General features: G+C 36.4%; 1 protein-coding gene across 2 annotated transcripts in view; it reads right to left on the bottom strand.

Moving 5' to 3' along the window:
• Window positions 1–24,411, bottom strand: part of thoc5 (THO complex subunit 5) — a 514,059-nt gene that overhangs the window by 372,534 nt on the left and 117,114 nt on the right. For both annotated transcript variants that reach the window (XM_090391636.1, XM_090391637.1), the window contains exon 4: window positions 2,142–2,239. In XM_090391636.1, the coding sequence (XP_090247762.1) occupies window positions 2,142–2,239 (98 nt within the window). The remainder of the gene's footprint in view (window positions 1–2,141; window positions 2,240–24,411) is intronic.

Raw genomic sequence — 24,411 nt, 5'->3', positions numbered from 1 at the left:
TGATATACATTTAGGAAATTTAACCTTAGTTACTTAGGTAGCACTTTGTGAATATATCAGTTATTGTTTAATTAGCCTTTGCACTTGTACTGATGATGCCTGTGATACTCAGGTGAAAATTCTACTAATAAAGAATAGGTTACATGAGTTATTTCCGTTATTATAATAGTAAGTAATATGTTTACTTATGGTATTTCCTTACTGAAACATTTTCATAAACATTGAATGGTATGGTTGTATATAGCACATATCATAGTATAAGGGTATGAAAATTGAAGATAGAAAGTTAGTAATGATGTAAATTTTTCATATAGTACTATCATATCCTGTACACCCCTTAAGGGGTGTACAGGATATATGTCAGGAATTTGATGATGATGAATCTATCTTTCACACAACTAAGTGGAAAGATACATTCATCATCTTTGATGAATGTATTAAAATTATTAATATTAATAAAGGATTACTTTGAGCAAAATAGCTCCAAGTAATCTTTTGAGCTATTTTGCTGACTTTTGCAATATGCCCTCGTAACTTCAAATCTCTGTCCTCTATCACCCCCAAATCACTAGCTCTGTCAATTCCCTGCAATCCAGCACCATCAATATGATCAAGTACATAATCTTTCATCATTTTTGCAACATTTAACAACCATTATCTTTTGCCTACTATGCCAATTTATGTCATCCTGCAGGATATCTACATCACCTTTATCAACCACTGCTCTCCCCAGTTTTACACTGTTAGCAAACTGAACACCCCCCCTGACACACACACACATCATTAATATTTAAATTGAATAGTGGCCCCAGTATAGGGCCGTGAGTCACTCTCATTCACCTTGATTCTACTCCACCATATACTACTCTCTGATCTCTGTTAGAGAGTAGTATATGGTGGAGTAGAATCATATACTACACCATATACTACTCTCTAACAGAGATCAGAGAGTAGTATATGGTGGAGTAGAATCATATACTACTCTCTGATCTCTGTTAGCCCCCCCCCCCCCCCAATCCATGTCACCAGCTTAACATCAATTCCTATTTACTCCAATTTATATTGGAGTAAACAGGAATGGATAGGTTTTCCATGCAGTATTCTGTCAGATGCCTTTGCAAAGTCCAGCAGTAAACATGGTGTAACCATTTCTTTTATCTAATTCCACTATCACCTTATTATAAAATGCAAATAAATTATTAAGGCAGGATCTACCTTTTACAGAATCATGCTAGTCACTATTGAGTATCATATTCCTATCCACTAATTCCTGAATTCTTCCTTTAACCATTGCTCTTTATCCACTTTTATGTAATGGAAGTATCTACCTGTATGTGTAGGTTTCTGTAAACAGAGAAAGCCAGGGATCCATCAGGCTGGAATGTAATCAGTGTTTAGGAAAGAGAGAATGTTGTTTTCCTTTTCCAAGGTAAACTTGATCCTGTGGTATTGATTAAGTATGTTGAGAATTTGTGGAGTGTATCCAGGCCATGTGGCAAACATATCATCCACATAGAATAGCCAAACAATGGGTTTATGTGGGGCAGAGTTTAAGGCTTTTTCTTCAAAGGTCTCCATAAAGAAGTTAGCCAGGAGTGGAGAGAGTACCAGCTTTACAGTTCAACATAAGCCCTTTCTACATGGTCCTATTGGAGTTAGTGTTGACCTTGGTTATGACTATTACAGATCCAGCACTCTCGAACCCCTGGACACTCAATCATATGTTGTTTCTGGTATTTATCCCTTAGTAACTGTTTTCATATGAAAAACTAAGTTCATTTATGCTGGTCTGTTATGCATCTGCACTTGTGTATTTAAATATTCACTTTTTCTGAACAGTATTTAATATTTACTGTCTATTCTAAGAAGTGGAATGTATTGTATCAAACCTTCATAGACTATCATTTCATAAGTATGAAAATTATCTAAAGTTCTTCCTTTGTTAGTTTTGTCCAAAGGAGGAAGAAAGAGAAAGCACAGTTTTTCACCTTTCAATACAACCTGATTAAGAGTACTATGTGTACCAAAAACCCACCAACATCCAAACACATGTATGTTCTTAATATTTTGTATATTCTTCATAAATAACTAAATGAGACTTGAAAAACAAAAATAACAAATTTATAATTAATGATACAAACCGAAATTCTAGGCATTTTGTAACTTCTTTTTCAAGATGCATAACTTCATATAATAAATTCTGTAGCTGAAGATGAAAGTTGTCTACTTTCTGCTTTACCTAATATTAATTAGAAAGAAATCACATATATTCATGACTTATTTTTCACGGTATTAACAACACTACAAACACTTTTAACAACAAAGATGTTTTATTAACGCTTATATTTCGCTGATTTTCAACTCAGCATCATCTGAGCACAACACACATGTAAACACGACAGTGAGTGAGTGAAACAATATAATTGTAAAAGACAAAAGATCTAAAGTCCTATTTTTTGACCCCCCTCTAACGAAAAAAAAAACCGCAGTTATCCAGGAGTTTTTCTTAGGATAACCGTCTCCCAAATTTTTGGCAAATTAATGCAACCATATTTGTTAAAGTTGGGAGAATACTTCAAAGCCATTGCTGACTCAAAAAATAATCTTTCAGATCTATAACGACTCCTAAATAGCACATTCATTTTCCTCCATCTAATCCTGTGTGAAGGAGTGTCCAAAGCGTGGTCTGCCAGTCCCGACTTGCCATAGTAATAGTAGCGAATGTATCTTTCATGTTCTTCCAGGCAGATGTTCACTGATCTTCCTTTTGCCCATAATAGGCCAAGTCACAGTCACATGGAACTTCATACACTCCTGGGTGTGCTAAAGGGTGAAGTTTATCCTTAGGCGAGCGGATCAGAGTTGCCAGCTTGACATGAGGTTTGAAAGTGGTGCGAAGGCCATGTTTCAACAATACTTTGGCTATCTTTTGTGATGTACCTCTGATATAGGGAATAGAAATGGTCATGTTGTATTCTTGTGTATTAGGGGAGGGCAGAGTAATGGGCCTATGTAGTATTTTTATCTATTTTGTAGGGATTGTAGCCATTGGCTAAGAACATATGGCGCAGGTATTGGAGTTCAGTGGTCAGAGCTGTATTGTTGGAACAAATGGCTCTGGCTCTGTATGTAAGTGTTTTTAAAATGCCGTACTGTTGGACTGGATGATGATGTGATTGTTTATGTAGGTATCTTCCTGTGTGTGTAGGCTTTCTATAAATAGAAAAAGATAGTGATCCATCTGAAAGGCGGGTGACTAATGTGTCAAGAAATGGTAAACTGTTATTTGATTCTTTTTCTACTGTGAAGTGAATCTTGGGGTGTTGGCTGTTTAGGTAGGTGACAAAAGCATCCAAAGTGTCTTGTCCATGGGGCCACATGGCAAACACATCATCTACATAGCATAACCACACTTGTGGCTTGTATGTAGCTGTGGTAAGTACTTTGTTTTCAAAGTGTTCCATGTAAAAATTTGTTAACCGGGGGGGAGAGAGGGGGGGGAACCCATAGCAGTACCATTAATCTGTTTGTAGAATCCACCCCCCCCCCCATTTAAAGTAACCTGCATTCATGGTAAATTGAAATAATTCAAAAATATTTGGGGGAAATTTAGACTATTAAATCAAGAGTGTCCATAAGTGGTACATTGGTAAATAAGGAGGTGACATCGAAACTAACCATTATGTCTGATTCTTTTAGTGTCACCTACCTAAACAGCCAACACCCCAAAATTCACTTCACAGTAGAAAAAGAATCAAATAACAGTTCACCGTTTCTTGACACATTAGTCACCCGCCTTTCAGATGGATCACTATCTTTTTCTATTTATAGAAAGCCTACACACAAACAGGAAGATACCTACATAAACAATCACATCATCATCCAGTCCAACAGTACGGCATTTTAAAAACACTTACACACAGAGCCAGAGCCATTTGTTCCAACGATACAGCTCTGACCACTGAACTCCAATACCTGCGCCATACGTTCTTAGCCAACGGCTACAATCCCTACAAAATAGATAAAATACTACATAGGCCCATTACTCTGCCCTCCCATAATACACAGAATACAACATGACCATTTGTATTCCCTATATCAGAGGTACATCGGAAAAGATAGCCGAAGTATTGTTGAAACATGGCCTTCGCACCACTTTCAAACCTCATGTCAAGCTGGCAACTCTGATCCGCTCGCCTAAGGATAAACTTCACCCTTTAGCACACCCAGGAGTGTATGAAGTTCCGTGTGACTTGGCCTATTATGGGCAAACAGGAACATCGGTGAACATCCGCCTGGAAGAACATGAAAGATACATTTGCTACTATTATTATGGCAAGTCGGGACTGGCAGACCACGCTTTGGACACTCCTTCACACAGGATTAGATGGAGGAAAACGAATGTGCTATTTAGGAGTCGTTATAGATCTGAAAGATTATTTTTTGAGTCAGCAATGGCTTTGAAGAATTCTCCCAACCTTAACAAATATGGTTGCATTAATTTGCCAAAAATTTGGGAGACGGTTATCCTAAGAAAAACTCCTGGATAACTGCGGTTTTTTTTTTTCCCCCGTTGGAGGGGGTCAAAAAATAGGACTTTAGATCTTTTGTCTTTTACAATTATATTGTTTCACTCACTCACTGTCGCGTTTACATGTGTGTTGTGCTCTGATGATGCTGAGTTGAAAATCAGCGAAATATAAGCATTAATAAAACATCTTTGTTGTTAAAAGTATTTGTAGTGTTGTTAATACCGTGTAAAATAAGTCATGAATAACCATCAACACCTAAGCTTATCTGTTAGAAATCACATATAATTAATAAATTACTGTTTGCTAAGTTTATGAATTACAAATTTAGTGGGGGAAAATTAAGAGAACAAGATACACCTTTTTGTTAGAAACCAAGCAAAAAAGTTCATACAAAATGAAACTCAAATTTGACATTAAACCCTGTTAGCACAAAAGCAGTGACATAACTAGTTCTGTCTCTGTAAAAGTTTCTGCTTGTCTTACCCTAATCCTGTTTACAGTTCGTCCGTTCATTCAGACACACAGACATTTTTTTTTTTTATTTAACTTGATAAAATATACATTGGAAAATAGGCAACAAAAAGGATAAATAGGATTTGTCTATCCTTTTTGTAGACAGTCGTAGACAGGATTTGTCTTTTTAGACGAAGAGTCAACATTACAGTTCAGGATCACTCTTAGATATCTTTCAGTTGAAGTGTATTGTCGTCGGCAACCAGAACAGGGTATCAATTGGATTCCACTCTTCTATGTATTTTGCTACAGTTCTTGTTTCTTTGGAATAGTTAAATTCCAGTAAAAGCTTGCTTTGTAGTTTCCAATTTGGGCTACACATGAGGGCTTGTTCTGATTTGGTGATGGATGGGTGCTGGTTATTCTTTGTGTGCTTAAGGCAAAAGCTGTAGATGACGGCCTTAGCACAGATGAAGAGTAAACTGCATATTCTGTGTCTGTTCTCTTTTTGTATGAACTAAATTTCAATAGTCTTCTTAGCTGTGTGTGTAATTACAGGTTCTAAAGGCAGTATTCAGGACATAGGTGATCATCGCTATATTTGCAGGACAGGTTAGGGGGGGGGGTTGCCAAGGTACCTGAAACTTTGCAGAAGAGACACAGATCCAGTTGTGTAAGTTGAAATTTGTAGAGTTAAGGAGTTGGCAAGATGTTATGCCACAGCCTCCACTGTATGTCAGAATCTGGTTTGACACACTTGATTTTTTATGGAAAATCCCACTGAAAAGTGGGTGGCAGTGCAGCTTTGTAGATGAAAGGATTAAGGATGAATATGCTAGGGGCGAAGTTGGAGGCACTGACATGAGGAAGTGGTATATTTTCTTGTAGTTGGAAAGCAGAATTGGAAGTGAGGCTTCAGATGACAGAAGACGAAAAGGGAGATCCCTGCAGTTTCTAGAAGGAATACAGATTCCCTGAGGTGTAGCAATATCTGGGAAAGCTTTTATGATAGCAGCTTGCATCTGTTGATATTGCTCTTCATTTTTTGGGTTTTTCAGTGGTAGGCATGTGAATGTTTTCCACTTTAGGGTCTGGGTCCCCTATGACTCTTATTCCTGCCCAGTTCCAGGAAAAAGAAAGGGCTGGCCAGTTGTGAGACTTGTTAGGTTTCTGTTCGAAAACAGTGGTTCTGTAAGTACAGCTGACTCTGTTGATACTGTCAGTGTGTGATGAAGTTCTGCATTTTTCCACTGCTGTAGAGCATCTCTGTAAAAATGAGGTAGTTTAGGAGGTGATGGCACAGAACTGGCCATTTGGGAGGATTGTGGAAAGTGTTAAGTCCTCTGGTGGATGATTTCATGATCTAATCAAAGGTGATTACATGAGTATGATTAGACTGAAGTGTCTTTAGGAGAAAGATCCTGAAGGATCTAATCTTGTTTTCAAAGGAAATCAAGCCTTGACCTCCTTTATTGAGTGGCTTGCAGAGTTCAGAGTATGTTGTCCAGTTAGTATTGTTCAAGAGGAAACGTTTGATTGCCTTTTGAATGTGATGGACAAAGTCTTTTCAGTGGGTGTCAGTACTCTAAGGATATGCCGTAGCACACTTGCAGCCATCTGGTTGATTATAGGATTCCTCTAATTGAAGACACTGAATGAATGCTTTTCCATTTTCCAAGTACCTGTTTAAATCGGTTATGCATCTATGTCCAGTTCAGTGTATTATACATTTTGGTGTTGCCAAGCTATACACTTATGTTTGTCCTTCATTTGACCAGGTACATTCAATCGGAGAATCAGTTCTCAGATTGAATGTGGTTTATGCAGAGTTTAATTTGGCCCCTGAGGCTTGTGCATATAATCTGTGTGCTTCATCAGTTATTATCATTTCTTCGTCATTACGGATTATTATGGTGATCATCAACATATGCTGATAGGCTTATTTTTAGATGTGGTTCTATTATGCTGGTTTGTCATGGTGTCGTGTACTCTTTTTAAGAAAGATTTTATGGACAGTATAATTGTCCAGAGAGAGAGGACATCCTTGCTTGATCCCTCGAGAGTATGGCAAAGTGAAGAATGAGCCTGTTGTTGATTTTTAAACAGAAGAGTTCATCTCTGTATAGGAATTGGACTGTTTCAATAATGAGAGGACCACAGCCAAATACCTTTAGGAATTCATAAAGGTACTCATGCTCTACTCTATCAAAAACCTTCTCCTGTTCAAGGCTGAAAAGTGCTAGGTTTTCATTTTGGCTGTTTGTGATGTGGATGAGATCTCTTATTAGATGGAGGTTATCGTGCATTGATCTTCCTGGAACAAAATAAGTTTGATGTCAGCCAATAACTTCAGACAGTGTTGGCTTTTAGTTGGTTTGCAATAACTTTGGAAATGATTTTGCAATCTGTATTGATTAGTGAGACTGGATGCCAGTTTCAGATGTCTGTTTGGTCTCCCTTCATTGGTATCAATTGTGCTACTAAGGTCATGAAGGATTGCAGGAGTCCATTGAGATTGGCTTCTTGCAGTGTTTTAAGGAGAAGTGATCCAAGTTGATTCCAGAAAACTTGGAAAAACTGTTGTGAGACCATCAAGGCCAGGAGATTTGTTCTTTGGCAAGGATGTGCATGCTGCTTTCAGTTCATCTAGAGTGATTGGGTTTTCTAAGTGGTTCCAATCTGTTGCAGAGATTCTTTTTGTTTCCTTCTGTATTTCATGAATGGCATGAAGGGATGTTCCTGTAGAGCTGTATGCATTCTTGTAGTTGTGCAAGATTTGAGAAGTGATTTTACTTGGATCCTCTGTGATGATGCCATCTTGAAGTCTAATAGTGGAGATGCAGTTTGCTGCCTGGTATTTTTTTTTTCCAAAGAGAAAAAATATCTTGCAGGTATCTGAAAGATTTATCTGTGTATGCTGTTATCAAGTAGGGCACCTTTTGCAGATAATTCTAAGTGTCTTTGCATGGCTTGGAGGGCTGAATGATCAGAGCTTTCTTCTGGGAGATACTGGAGAGGCTCCCTCTCCCCGGCTTTAGCAAACCTATATATGGAAAATTTTGAAAATAATGCATTAAACAACTATCATAAAAAGACGAAAATTTGGCTTCATTATGTAGACGATATTTTCATCATATGGCCAGGAATGACAGAGGAACTCACTGCTTTTAAAGATTATCTTAATAATCTGCACAACAACATAAAATTCACTTTAGAACAGGAAGAACATAAACTTCCTTTCCTTGATATCCTAATAGAAATCAATGAAAAAGAAAACAGATTATCTTTCTCCATTTATAGAAAACCCACCAACACAGGAAGATTTCTTAATGCTGCCTCACACCACCACCCCACGGAAAAAATAGGTTTAATAAAAAACTTGAGGGATAGAGTTTACAATATTTCTAGCACAGAAGAAAAGCAGAATAAAGAATTACATCATTTAATACAAATCCTCAAAAAAAAAAAAAATGGTTTTGAACTTAAGATAATCAAGAAAATCCTCAGCACACCTCCTAAAAGCGTTTCACAAAATGCAAGATTTCAAGAACGTAATTACACTACCATACATCAAGAAAGTTACAGACAAATTGGCCAAATTACTATATAAGCATAACATTAAAGTAGCTTTTCTACTGCTAAAAAAAAAAAAAAAAAATCAAGATTTCTACATCCACCCAAAACCCACACATCACCCTTTAAAAAAACCATGTGTCTATAAAATTTATTGTTGCTGTGGCATCTGTTACGTAGGCCAGACAGAAAAATTGGGGGAAATTCGTATGAACGAACATCAAAAATAACGTACAAAAAAGGAGAGAACACAAATCAGGCCTAGCATCCCACACAACTTCAACCAGCCATAATGTACTTTGGAATAAAACGAACATGTCTTATGTTGAAAAAAAAAACTGTTTCACAAGAAAATTCAAGGAAGCTGCAATTATGCTTAGAATCCCAATGCAATGCAACAAAAACCAGGGCCTCGTTCTACACCAAGTTTGGTCAGCATTCATAAAAAATATACTTAAGTCTGACCTTGGACAGGGCAAACAACAGAACATGACAACATCCAGCATTGTTCAAACATAGCATACATTAACGTATGTATAGATACTGCATTCGGATTTTTTAATTTGATGAACAGTTAGACCGCCATAACAACATCTAATGAACTATTTTGAATAATTTCTCATTTCTTGTGTTTAAAAGTTTAGTTACATGTAACCCCTGAAGATGTAAGTCAAACAACATACGAAACTTGTCGGGTTTTTTATCTTTATTTATCTTAATAAAGATGTGGTCACAATACTGGAATCTTTCTTTTAAAGTCTTCCATTTATCTTCAGACCTTTCCCTTCCTAATCAAGAAGTTTAAATATTTCTTCTAGGCATGCTGTAAATAATTTTGGAGATATTGTGTCACCTTGTCTTATACCTCTCTGTATTTCTGCAGTAGAGATGATTCCAATGAAATGAAATGCTGCTGTTGCATTGACATATGCTGATTTGATAATCCTGACATATGGCTTCTCCATTTGTTGGTTTCGTAATGCTTTAAGTATTGCACAAGTTTTTACTGAATCAAAGGTTTCTCATAATCAATAAAACCGAGACATTACTGTACCTGTTATTCATTACACCATCCGATAATCTATTGTATAACTTGAATATGGTCCACTGCACTAAAGTCACTTCGAAAGCCTGACTGTTCTTTTCGCTGTGCTGGTTCTAGAGTTGCATAAAGCCTATCAGCCAACACTTTTGTAAACACTATAAACCACCGATAGTAGAGCGATGGATCAGTAATTCTTCAAGTCTTCAATTTCACCTTTTTTATGTATCAGAATTAGGGTGGCCTTCTTTCATGTTCTTGGTATATCATATTTCTTCAGGCATAAGGTAAATAATTTTGCTAAGATTTTGTAGATCATTTCCCCACCTGCTTTTAGAAGTTCAGCTATAGCTCCATCCTCACCTGCGGCTTTTCCATTATACAAGCTTCGGATGCTCCACATAACGTCTTGTGGTAGAAACTGTGGTGCTTCAGTTATTTTTCAGTTGTCTTCTTCTTCATTTAATTTGTCATCCTGATATAATACTGAGTAAAATTCTGTAATTCTATTTACTATAGCATATCTATTTCTGGTTATGATCCCATCTTGTAGTTTGACTGCAACCAATTGTTTATTGCTGTTTGGCTTTTCTGAGTCTACAGTTGTTTTCAATTGTTTGTTGTATGAATTTACAATTGAATTTTCTTATTTTATCCATGATACGTTTTCTAATTGTTTTGCACAATTCAGTGTATTCAATTTTATTCTGTAGGTTATTTGCTTCTTTCATGTCTCTTTGTTTGTTCAGAAATTTTGTCTTGTGTCTGTTCTATGGTACCAGCTATTTCAAGTGAGCATTGTAAAAGTTTTGGATAATAATGTCATTACTTTCTGATGAATAAGCATTGTCATCTGTAATAAGACTTTTAAATCTATTGTTTAGTTCATGTTGGAATATATTTTTTTTAATGTTGAGTTTGTGTGCATCTATGTTTTGCTTCGATCTTCAAAATATTTTTCTTCTTTCTTTTTGGTAGTTTATTTGAATCTTACTGTGTACCATATGATGGTCACTTCCGATGTTGAAGGTGTTTATAACAGAGCAGTGTTGAAAGATGTTTTTTTTATTGCTAAGAATAAAGTCAATTTCACTAGTTTTTCCATTTGAACTTTTCCATGTCCACTTCCTATGTGTTTTTTTCTTGAATAAAGAATTCATGATGCACAGGTTTTCTTTTTCTGCAAATTCTAGTAGCCCTGCTCCTCTATCATCTCTCATGCCATATCCTAAATTTCAGTTGAGCTTTCTTCTGATTGTTATATACCAATTATAGCATTGAAGTCTCCCATAACACTAATATCACTTAGTAAGTTCACAATTCATAATAATTTTTTTCTGTAAAGTGTATTAAAATAACACAGCTGTATAGTTCAGAGACCTTTCAAATTCAGTGTTGTGCTACCAGTTATGTGCAGGCATAGTGTATAATGGCAAGCAAAAAAGAAGATGGATTGCATGAAATACTAGAATACTCCCATTGTGTATTCCATAATAAGATGTTTACCATTCACACAATATATTACTTAATAGAGATCTAATTACTTTTTTTTTCTCTTACAATATTTGGTTCTCCTCCTCTTCCACCAAATTTAATATTACACACACACACACACACACACAAGAATATGCAGGTACATCTTTCAAAAGGAATATGTAAAAACTGTTAACATGTTAAATACATATACGAGGGGGTGGAGAGCTGAAAAGTTCTAATAAACACCTCCACTGAGGTTCTACTTCAATTTCTTCATGGTCATTATCACAACTTTTCAGCACACCCTTGTACATAATAAACAAACAATAAAAAACAATGCATAATACTGTTAGCATTTCCTAGCAATCTAAATGTAAACAATTAAGTTTTAACAATTTTCAAATTGTTCTGTTATTTGTCAGATCTTATATTTCAGTTTCATGTCATAATACAACCTAGATTTTGGTTATTCTGCCATGTCTTTTTCCTGCCATCCTGAGATCAAACAAATTTTGTGTTTACCACTCCTTTCCCATTTAAGCGAACATACTACTTCTGTAATTAAATTATATAAAAACAGTGAAAAGTTCCCAATACAAAAAGGCATCCGGCAAGGCAACACCATATCTCCCAATTTATTTACAGCTGCACTAGAGGAAGTCTTTAGAAGCCTTGATTGGGAAACAAAAGGAATAAACATAAATGGAGAAAGGCTGCATCATCAGAAATTTGCAGATGATATTGTCCTAATAGCAGATAATCTTGAAGATCTGGAAGAAAGGCTAAATCAGCTAAATGAAGCCTCCAGAGTAATTGGATTAAAAATAAATAGAGAAAAAACAAAAATAATGATGAATAAATACATAAACCATAGAACTGTCAAAGTTGAAAACCATGAAATAGAACAAGTTCCTTCATATGTATATCTGGGCCAATTGTTATCCTTTGAGGAGTGCCAAAGAAAAGAGATTGAACGAAGAATTCACCTTGGATGGATGGCTTATGGGAAAATGAGAGACATATTCAGAAGTGACATCCCTATGAGTCTAAAAAGGAAAGCTTTTGACCAGCGCATACTTCCTGTCCTAACATATGGAGGAGAAACATGGTCCTAAACAAAAAGCTGAGAACAACACAACATCGCATGGAAAGAAGTATGCTAAAAATAACATTAAGAGATAGGAAGACAAATACCTGGATAAGATCTCAAACAGGTCGTGGATATTGTAAAATATATTAAACAGGCTAAGTGGAGATGGATTAGAAAAACAACAGAGTGGAGACCAATGGATGGAGCAAGACAAAGAGGAAGACCGAGAAGACGGTGGAGTGATGAACTGGAACAAATTGCAGGAGTGAGATGGATGGAAGAGGCAGAAAACCGAGTGGTCTGGAAAATCATGAGGGAGACCTTCATCCAGCAGTGGACAGAACCAAAAGGTTGAAGAAGAAGAAGACTACTTGAGAACGGCTGTGCTCACACTTTGAATGCTAAGAGCAAAAAAAAAAAAAAAAAAAAAAAAAATCTAAAAGTGTCATTTTTTAACACTCATATCTGTAATGTCTAGTATTTGACCTATAGTTTCATTTCTAATCCAACTTTCTGATCAAAAGTGATTTGAATATGGTACTGTATAATACTAGTTTCATATTTGGCTAATTTCTCTCTTATTCATATCTTTCTCTTATGCGTTAGACTCAACGGTCTGTCATGGCCATGTCACTTAGCTTTCTAATTAATGCTATAACAAGTAGTTAATAGTTAATGATACCTATGTAGTATATAATGTCTGTCAATTGCATGTATCCTCTTCCACAACTATTCTCATACTCTTGTCAAGTGTGTGCATGTGCACATAGTTGAGAAATTCCTTCACAATTCTCATTGTTTTATTTCATTGTTTACAAAACTGTACTACAAAAACTATTCCAATCACACCTGAAGAGGAATCCAAAGAGGAGCCCATTGAATTTACTTCCTGTTTAAACTATTTACAAAGAATCCGTTTCACACTTCAAACAAAATAAAATAAAATGCTTTGATTTGTGAACATATTATTCTCCTTCACTAGGCAGAAACTAGAGCCATTAGTCTCTAAAGACTGATGTAGCATAGACCTTTGGAGATCTATGCCATATCAATTATCAACATAAAGAAAATCAGAACCAGAAGCTGAAGAATGTTCTAATTAGAAATGAATGCAATACAACAAAAAAGAGTCAATATATTACAAGAAGCCACCCAATAGTCAAGAAAACCTACACTAACTACAGAAGATACCTTCACCTCCTCTAAACAAAAGATCTACTATACTAAGATCATATTAGAATCACACAAAAGAAAGGATACATAAAGTGCAGCGTTAGACTTTCACACTATGAAGAAGAAACAACCTTTTTTTTTACTGACTTCACAAGCAACAGAGTCATAAGACCTATAATACAACAGCAATTGTGCAGGAAAGTGGTTAAGTTGTGAAGAAAGAAGAGATTAACAAGCTCTTTGAAAAGCGGGGGGGGGGGGGGAGTTGTATCCATCAGGAAAAACAACATGAAGAAGGCTGTTCCGAAGAACAGGGGTAGATGGGATAAAGAAAGATTAGAAGTTGGATCAATGTGTTTGGAGTTGAGTTTTATATGGTTGATAAGCAACTACTCAGATTCTTATATGACCAAAGGAGAGTAGTGGAAATGTGGTGGCAATTTGGTGAAGCAATGCTAATAAAAGTACTTAAAAAATAAATAATAAATAAATAAGAACATAATGTAGAAATGTAGTTTCTATGAGAAAGTAAATGGAGCAAGTCTGAGGGGGGGGGTCACATATTGGGCAAATTGTATTCTTCTTTATACAATCATGAATGTGGAAGCAATATTTTAATACTGATCAAATTCGAAATTTATGAGAAGTTAGGAACTGAGCAGTAAAGAGAGACAGTGTTGTGAATGAAATATAACACTAAGTTTTTTGGAGGGTGAGGTGGCTATAGATGTGATGTGTTTATGCAAGTAAGCACTAAATGTGAAAGTAATGAATGAGACAAAACTGTGTTCTATCACACTGAAATGCACTAATTACCTTCACTCCACTTGAAAATGTTGAGGAGATCAGTATGTAAGTCATTGGTTATGGAAGATCTTCATTTGCACACTACATGAACAGAGTACTGTCATGGGCAAAACTATGGATAAGATTTTGAAGTTAGAGAGAGAGAAAGAAAGAGAGAGGTCACTGATGTGTAGAATGAAGGGTGTGGGCAAGAGTATAGAATCCTAGATTGCTCAAGCACTGAAAAAATCTGATGAGAAGCAGCCATCCATAAAATAACATACAAATGCGAGAAGACAATAAGATGGTAGCTTGATAAGAAGACTGTGTAGCCAAACATGACTTGGAAACATCAGCACACATTAGTAATTACAAATCTTTCTGTGGCCAAAAGTGGTCAAGACTAGCAAGGATGTCCGCTGTAGAACAAGAAAGGCAGAATTTATATTGATGATCACTAAACAACTGATGGGTCCAGATAGTGAAGAAGCTGGATGTTGACCTTCTCCATTACTTTCATGGATGCAAAGGTGAGAACAACAGGATGATAGTTTGATTTTGACTATGACAAGTTTTATTTTTAGGGACAGATTGGATACTAGCTTACTTCCATGCTGCTAGGTAGATGACAGATGAGCATGAAAGCTTATGTGAGTGAATGAGCAGAAGATGGGTGTTAATTATGAAACAAGTTTTGAGCATGTCTGGAAGGATGAGACCATACGAATCAGAAATCTCATTTCTATAAAGATTAATGAGGATTTTTCTGATATCCTAGCCAAAGGTCAGAGTAGTTCATAGTATTGTAGAAAGTGATTTACCTTGGTTGTCTGTACAAAAGTAGGAGGAAATGTGCAGTGGAGTGGGGGAAAAACTGCAAATAGGTCTGCCTTATCTTTGAGCAGTGTCCACGGCACCATTGGGACATATGAGAAGTGTAAATAAGGAAAGGCAAGAAGCTATACTCAACAGCCTCAGCAAGAGACCAGAAGGCTCAAATGTGCAGGAGGCAAGCTTATTGCATTTGGTTCATACAAAGTCTGCTTTCAATTTCTTGATTTTCTTACATTTGTTTTGGACTGTACTGTAGTCTGAGTGAGAAGTGGAGCGTATATGCTGTATTTTTATCATGGACTGCAAAGCACCTTTTCTTAGAAAATCAGGATTTGGAGGGGGGGGGGGGTCAGTGGAGTGGAAAATGAATTCCCTCATTCCAGTAAGAGTTATTTCAGTTACTTGGTCAGAGCAGGTGTCTGGAGGAGAGGGGAAAAATGGAAAAGAGGCATAAAAATCCCAGTCGGCCCACTTGACACCATTGTAGTGTCATAGGATAAGAGGCTGAGAATGGTTGGAAGATGATCGGCCTATGAAAAAGGAGACATGTATAAGAGCTGCCAAGAAGAAGAAGCAGTGCTAACATCTAAAGTGTATTTAGAGGGAGAGTTGGTTAAGAAAAAAGGTCCAGATCTGGAAGAATTATAAGGATTATTTGATATTCTGGTTAATAGATTAACAACTTGAGTTAATCATGACTGATAGCAAATGATTTGGCTTCTCTTCCAGCTTCAACAGTGAAGTTACAGAAGAGGGAGCTGGTTTGTGTTATGAATATTAGTTTCCTAAGAAGATAATTTTACAGTTTGCTAACAGGACTGAATGAATTCAACTTTTAGAGATAAGCGATCAAAGAGAGCTGTATAGCTGTCTGAATCTATAGAGTAGTAATGGCAACAAATGAAAGCCTATAAAGTGAGGTAAGGAAATCTTGAGGTGGAGCAGATTTTCTACAGTAATTTCCTGTAAAAACCTTTGATTTTTAGGATTTCCTGTGATGACCTTTGACAAGAAATATCAAATGTGACAACAGCACATTCCTCCCTTTTTTACAGGAGGCATCATGCCTCCTATAAAAAAGGATATCTGATAGCTGAGGTGAAGACTAAATTATGCCAATAGGGATTTGGTTAGGAATAATACATCAGGTAACAATGCTTATAAGTAGTGGTCATACACATCACTAATGTTTGTAGAACTGATATCCCAAATTTGTTGGTGAAATTGAAGTGCAGGTGCTTTTAGGATGATATTTTGATATTTTTTTGAATTTATTTTGTTGTATTTTTTTTTATGTCCACAGAGACACTACTGTTTGGTTATCCCTCAGTGAGTTAGTATAGGAAACTTAGTCTCACAGAGGAATACCACAATTCCAATCTATGCATGGCCTCAACAGTGCCTTCTTCAACACTCTGACTCCCTCACAGAATAACCTGGAAAAATAAGCAGTAGCAGGAATCTATGCCAGCTGATTAGGAAGCCTCCAGGTGCATTATCATTAGGTTTGACCACATGTAACATCTAGCAACAAGCCTGCAGAAACAGACCTACTGCTGTCCCCTCAAATGGAGGAAAGGTACTAGCTCTATAATTTATTAATAGTGGTACTGAACATGTCCAGCTCTGCCACCACCTCTGGCAGGAAAACAAAATGCCTCATACAGTTACATGCACAAATTTAAAGAGGCATCAGTTCACCCACTCAATGAGAGAACCAAGATATAATAGTAAACTACATATGGTCTTCTCTGATAATGCAGTTTGATAATATAGATGAAAAAGGAAGGTAATAGGCAAGATAGATCAACAATGATGCTTGCTTGACGTTTCATAGTGGTTTTCCTAGTCAGTCTATTTTGCACAATATTGTAATAAAACTGCACAACAGTGTAAACTCTTTTTTCATATTACTCCCACACGCGAGAGGCCTCAAGGCTTGTAGCAAATAAATGGCATGTGTGTGGACTAACACAATCATCATCATCATTATCAAATTCCCAATATGTTGTACCCTTTAAGATGTGTCCAGCATACTGTTATTATTAAGAGAGAGACCTACAGGGAGTCAGGGACTCATCGAGGGAGGCTGCATACTACACTCAACAGCTATCATATTTATTCTTGAATTCATTCACACTGCTTGTACACACAACATCCAATGGCAATCCATTCCAATCATGCACCACCTCATTAAAGAAAAATCTAGCCCTCACCCCCTTCTTAGCAGCATTCATTCTCAGCTTCCAGGGATGCCTTCTTGTCCTTTCCCCAACCTTCATAAAATAAAAAATTCCATCAAATGAAATCCTGAATAACCCTTTTAAAAATTTGTAAGTCTCAACCATATCACCCCTCTTTTTCCTGTTTGCTGGTGTCTGAAGTCTACAAATTTTCAATCTACCTTCATAATCAATATTCCAAAATCGTGATATCATTTTTAGCACTTTCTCCACTGTATCAGAATAACAATGGAAACCAGACTAGACCTGTGCACAATTCGAGGCATTGTATAGAGGCAAAATAACATCCGTATCTTTACATGTGAAAGTTTGTTTCAGCATCCCAATTATCTTTTGAGTTGTATTTGCAATTTTTTGCTACATAGTCCCTGAACTTCAACTTCCTATATACTAACACCACTCCAAGATGACTAGCCTGATCATTTAAGAATTATTTAAGAAAACAAAATCATCTGTAAAAAGTAAAGAGATTAGTTTAATATCTCTAATTTTGATATCAGGCCTAATACCACTTAACTGGTAATTAGTTTACGGAATTAACAACGCATATAAAGTATATTAATTAAAGGTAACTTTAATGAATAACTTCTATATTCCGGCAATGTCACATTGCCATCTTCGGGAACATAAAGATATGGTATGTGCACTCAGGAACTAACACAAAGCAAATGAGGAAGAAAGCAAGAAACTAATATTGTTCCTAAAGTCCTAATGGTGCCCTCTTGCGGGCTAATTTGGTAGTCTTGGCAGTTGGGCTGAAGTTCTCATAATGAAAGTCTCCCAAATTTGGGGCAGTTTCATGCACCCAAATTTGTTGAGGTTAGGAACGTTTTTTAGAGCCGCTGAAGATTCTTTGAATAATCTTTCGTATTTAAACTTGCTGCGATGGATTATTTTTGTTTTCTTCCAACGAATTTTATGGTGGGTATCTAAGGCATGGTCTGCCAGCCCAGAGCGGCTGTACTGGTGAAACCGGATGTAGTCTTGGTGTTCTGAAATCCTGATATTTGTTGTTCTGCCTGTTTGGACAAAGTAGGACAATTTGCAGCTGCAAGGGACCTGGTATACACCAGGTAGGTCTAGGGGAAGTGGTTGGTCTTTGGTAGAGCGGATAAGGGATGCCAACTTTTTATATGGTCTGTAACAGGAAGTAAGGTCATATTTTTTGAGGATATTGGTTATTTTTTCAGAGGTGCCCTGGATGTAGGGGATGGTGATAGACTTGGTGTAATCTTTATTGTGGAGGGGGTTGTGGTTTACATGTTTTAGTATTTTTTGGATTTTTTTGGGGTTATAGCCATTGGTTAAGAAAGTGTTGAGGATGTGGTTTAGTTCAATAGTCAGGGCCTTGTCATCTGAGCAGATTAATTTTGCTCTGTTATATAGTGTTTTTATCACCCCATATTGTTGTGAGGGGGGTGGTGGGATTGCTGGTGAATGTATCTGCCAGTGTGGGTGGGTTTTCTGTAAACAGAGAAAACCAAAGATCCATCAAGCTGGCGGGTGATTAAAGTGTCTAGGAAGGGGAGGGTGTTGTTTTCCTCTTTTTCTAAGGTGAACTGGACTCTGGGATGTTGGTTGTTTAAGTGTGTTAGGAAGGAGTGGAGTGTGTCTGAGCCATGTGGCCAAATAGCAAACACATCATCCACATAACGAAGCCAAATAGTGGGTTTTTGTGGGGCGGAGTTTAAGGCTTTCTCTTCAAATGTCTCCATAAAGAAATTGACCAAGGGTGGCGAAAGTGGTGAACCCATGGCTGTCCCCTCTATCTGTTTGTAGAACTTTCCTTGCCAAACAAAATAGCCTGAGTTCATTGTGAACTGAAATAGGGCAGAGATATCGGGAGGAAACTTGGCTTGGATGAGCTCAAGGGTTTCTTTGAGTCGGACATTAGTGAATAGGGAGGAGATGTCAAAACTGACCATTATGTCAGTGTGTTGGAGTGTGAGGTTTTCTATACTGGCTTTAAAGTCGGCAGAGTTTTTTATGTGTGATGGTGTGTTGCCAGTGTAGTGTGTGAGCGTTTTGGCTAAATGTTTGGCTAATTTATATGTGGGGGAATCAATGCCATCCACTATGGGACGCAATGGCACATTTTGTTTATGCATTTTTAGGAGTCCATATAATCGGGGGGGGGGGGTCTAGAGTTATAAGGTTTAAGTTTGTTGGTGACTTCCACAGGCCAAGAAGTGACTTTCTTAAGGAGTTCTACAAAGTAAGTTCTACAAACAGATAGAGGGGACAGCCATGAGTTCACCACTTTCACCACCCTTGGCCAATTTCTTTATGGAGACATTTGAAGAGAAAGCCTTAAACTCTGCCCCACAAAAACCCACTATTTGGCTTCGTTATGTGGATGATGTGTTTGCTATTTGGTCACATGGCTCAGACACACTCCACTCCTTCCTAACACACTTAAACAACCAACATCCCAGAGTCCAGTTCACCTTAGAAAAAGAGGAAAACAACACCCTTCCCTTCCTAGACACTTTAATCACCCGCCAGCTTGATGGATCTTTGGTTTTCTCTGTTTACAGAAAACCCACCCACACTGGCAGATACATTCACCAGCAATCCCACCACCCCCCTCACAACAATATGGGGTGATAAAAACACTATATAACAGGGCAAAATTAATCTGCTCAGATGACAAGGCGCTGACTATTGAACTAAACCACATCCTCAACACTTTCTTAACCAATGGCTATAACCCCAAAAAAATCCAAAAAATACTAAAACATGTAAACCACAACCCCCCTCCACAATAAAGATTACACCAAGTCTATCACCATCCCCTACATCCAGGGCACCTCTGAAAAAATAACCAATATCCTCAAAAAATATGACCTTACTTCCTGTTACAGACCATATAAAAAGTTGGCATCCCTTATCCGCTTTACCAAAGACCAACCACTTCCCCTAGACCTACCTGGTGTATACCAGGTCCCTTGCAGCTGCAAATTGTCCTACTTTGTCCAAACAGGCAGAACAACAAATATCAGGATTTCAGAACACCAAGACTACATCCGGTTTCACCAGTACAGCCGCTCTGGGCTGGCAGACCATGCCTTAGATACCCACCATAAAATTCGTTGGAAGAAAACAAAAATAATCCATCGCAGCAAGTTTAAATACAAAAGATTATTCAAAGAATCTTCAGCAGCTCTAAAAAACGTTCCTAACCTCAACAAATTTGGGTGCATGAAACTGCCCCAAATTTGGGAGACTTTCATTATGAGAACTTCAGCCCAACTGCCAAGACTACCAAATTAGCCCGCAAGAGGGCACCATTAGGACTTTAGGAACAATATTAGTTTCTTGCTTTCTTCCTCATTTGCTTTGTGTTAGTTCCTGAGTGCACATACCATATCTTTATGTTTCAGAAGATGGCAATGTGACAATGCCGGAATATAGAAGTTATTCATTAAAGTTACCTTTAATTAATATACTTTATATGCGTTGTTAATTCTGTAAACTAATTACCAGTTATGTCTAACCAACGTATAAGTCTTACTACTAATACCACTTAATAAATACTTCATAATAATCCATATAGAGCATGAATAACAGTGGAGATAACCCAATAGATTTTACATCAAACCAACTTCCTGTACCTCCTTCAATTCCAACTACTGACTTACAGCTTAAATATAGACCATGCACTGCTCAATACAACATTCCATGCTTCTCCCTCTTAATACTTTGTCATATGTCTTTTCCAGTTCTACAAAACTTCAAGACAGACTCGGTATATTCTCATGATTTCTAAACCATTTGTTGTAAAGCAAAAATCTAATCCTGACTACCTCTATTTGGCTTAAACCCAGATTTTCTTCTCCAAGTTTACTTTTCACACCTTTACTAAACCAATTCTCAAGTATACTCAATTAAGCAAGTATACTTGAATCTTACCTAGAAAACTCAGAACTGAAATTCCTTTGCAATTCTCACATTGTTTTATTTCCTTTTTTTTTTTTAATTTCATTTTTATTTATTTATTTTTTAATAGATGGGTACTATGAGAGCTCCATATTATCCAGAATTCAATCCTCTGATTAAGTCAACTGAATTATGCAGTGTAGTCAGAGTAAAACTTTTATACCTTCATATTTGAGAATTTCTAATCAGATATCATTTCCTCTAACTGCCTTCCACATTTCAGGTATTGGAGGTTTTTTCTATCTCAAACAATAATACATATTTCTAATTGCATTTTCCTTTTATGATACTTTTTTCCACTTCTAAACTTTTTTGATAGCCTAAATAACATTTTGCCACATTCTTGATATTTATATTCTAACCAAAGACTTTCCATTGATAAAAACATAAAATATCTCTGTTTAGAAAAGAAGGGAAAAAATGCAGTAAAAGGAATCAGAGATAATAAAGGTGACATGAAATGATAAAGATTTTCTAGATGTCTGGAATATATACTTTATAGGAATGCTAAATAAAACAAGCCAGCAAAAAAAAATCAAATGTGGAAAAGCAGCTAGAATGGATAACATCCAAGCAGAAATGCTCAAATACGGAGGCATAAAAATTTTAGTTATCACACACAAAGGTCTGGTCATAATACCCATTCATAAAGAGGAAAATAAAACTGAATGTGAGAATTTCAGAGGGAAATTGCCTACTGAGCATTCCTGATAAGATTTATGCAAATATAGTTGAGAAAAGGCTAAGAGAAAATGTGGAAGGAAAGATTGGAAAAGAAGCCTGGATTAGGCTGAATAATGGTTGTAATGATCAAATTTTCACTTTAAGACAAATAGTTGAGAAATCATGGGAATATAACAAGGATCTGTATTTAAAGTTTTGTGGAAAAGGCGTGCAACAAGGCGCCAAGAGAAAAGATGTTCAAAACACTACAGTTAAGTGGTGTAAGACATTATACTGAGCAATATATAGTCTACATTTGTGAGTTGTAAGTAAGCAGTTAGAATTGAAGGAGGTACAGAAAAAATAGTTTCATGTTAACTCAGGTGTGAGACAAGGATGCACATTATCTCCTCTATCACATTTTGAAATAAAGTAGCATTAAACCATATAAAAATTGGAGATGTTAATTTCAACTCTTTACTTTATGTGGATGATGTTTATCACTAAATAAATCCAATACAAATCTGCAGGATTTCCTAACTAAGATAACAGCTGCAAAAAAATTTGATATGAAAATCAGCAATAAAAATAGGCAAAAACATTGAAAACATCAACTGCATCATGAATGGAGAACCTATATAACAAGCAAAAAACATTTCAGCTATTTAAGCACAATTTTTAGTGAAGATGACAAATTAAATGTGGAAATAGACAACAGAATTAGTAAAGCTGGTATGATAGAAAGTCAAATGAACAACACAATAGCAATTAAACAAAACACAAAACTAGCTATATATAAGTGTTCAAACCAATTTTAAATTGTAGATTCAAGAGCTGTATTAGAAATAAAAAACACTTGATCAAAACTGCAGACCACAGACATGCAAGTTCTGAAAAAGATAAGGAACAAATGCATCAATGACAGAATCATTGAAACTATGGATATTATGAAAGTACTTAACATTTGTTATCAGTCAGGAGTACGTAAAAAGAGATAATCTCAGGTGGCATTGTCGCCTAAACAGAATGGGTGAGAAAAAAAGTTATCAAAAAAAGTTGTTTGCCAGGAAGGCAGAAAAAAGACACAGAGGAAGTCCAAAATCTAGGTGGACTGATTCAGGAAGAACTGCCTTAAAATTCCAAAATATAACATCCGACAATAACGGAGTAGTGACAGATAACAGATTAATTTGGAGGGAAACTGTCAATAAGAAGTTAGTAATGATGTAACCTTTTCATGTACCTATCATCAGGGTTTTTACAAATTTTGTGCTGGCTTTCCAATGAGGTAAATATACCAACTTTCGTCACCTGATATGTCATAGCTGCGTGTTCGATCATGAACCTGGTCAAGCTACTGTTATTGCTATTCTTAATTTTTGACTTGTTTAACTAGCAATGTTGAAGCCAATATGTCAAGTGCTTACATATTAGTATTGTTTATAAATGTTTTATAAACAATTAGAAAACATTTGATAATTCTGTTTTAACACTTACAGTATGCCTTGAATTACCGTATTTGCCGGCATATAGGACGCACCCCCCCTTTTTTGTACACATTTTTTAGGAAAAAAATTTTATCACTGAATATTATAATGAATTTACAGTATTTCAAATATAAAGTAATAAGTAGGTCTACTTTCAATGAATACCTAATCTAACTAGGAAAGAGTGCCCACCTTTTAATCGTCAAAACCCAGAAATTCATCTCCAGAGCTAAATGAAGAGAGACTTTTAACCTCTTCTAAATCAGAATCTGAGTCCTCATACAAAACAAATTGTCCTCTGTACCATCCAGTGCATTACTAATTCCACACTTCTTAAATGATTTAACCACTGTCTCAGTTTTCACAGCATCCCATGAACCTTTGACCCATTTTTTTTTTTTTGTATTTTTTTTGTTTATTTGTAACATTGTCTGTTCTGTGAGAACGAAACTGATCCCATACTAGCATGGCAGGCTTCTTCAACAGTCCACCAGGGTGCCTAGACCAAATTTTATCTATCTATAACTTCATTCCTCCTCCATCCATCTAGACTTTTGCACATGAACATGTACAAACACTCCTTTAAGCAGTTTTTCTTTGGGTAGCATCTTCCTTTTAAAAATCAATAGTAGCAGCAATTTTGTCCCATCAGCACAGCAGGATAAAACAACCATGTAGTGAGTTTTTTCGTGCCCCGAAGTTTTAATAGTAACACTTTTAGTGCCCTTGAAATCTACAGTTTTGTTTGAGGGCACATCAAAAGTCAGCGGAACTTGGTCCATCTTTCCTATTTGCACAAGTTCAAAATTTTCTCATTTCCTTGTATTAATCAAGAATTGATGAAATTCAATCATTTTTTCTTTCATATTCAGCTGGCATCTTTTGTGATATTTTTGTTTTAGTCTGCATACATAGCTGGTTTCTCTTCATGCATCTTGAACACCATGATTGTTGATCCAGTAAAGTTGGTGATCCTTCTGTTAGTGGCTATCGCTTTCGCCTTGATAAATAATCATTTTTTGTAGCACTGAAAGTGCTTCTTTTCTGTGGTCTAAAATCCAAGCATTCAGTTCTGCCTAAAGTTCCAGCCATTTTGCAGTTCCACTTCTTAGGTTATGTT

Source organism: Typopeltis vanoorti, chromosome 4 (assembly GCF_054136105.1).
Source record: "Typopeltis vanoorti isolate ZY-2024b chromosome 4, IOZ_Tvanoo_1.0, whole genome shotgun sequence".
NCBI lineage: Eukaryota > Metazoa > Arthropoda > Arachnida > Uropygi > Thelyphonidae > Typopeltis > Typopeltis vanoorti.
This window is presented reverse-complemented; position numbering and strand designations above follow the sequence as displayed.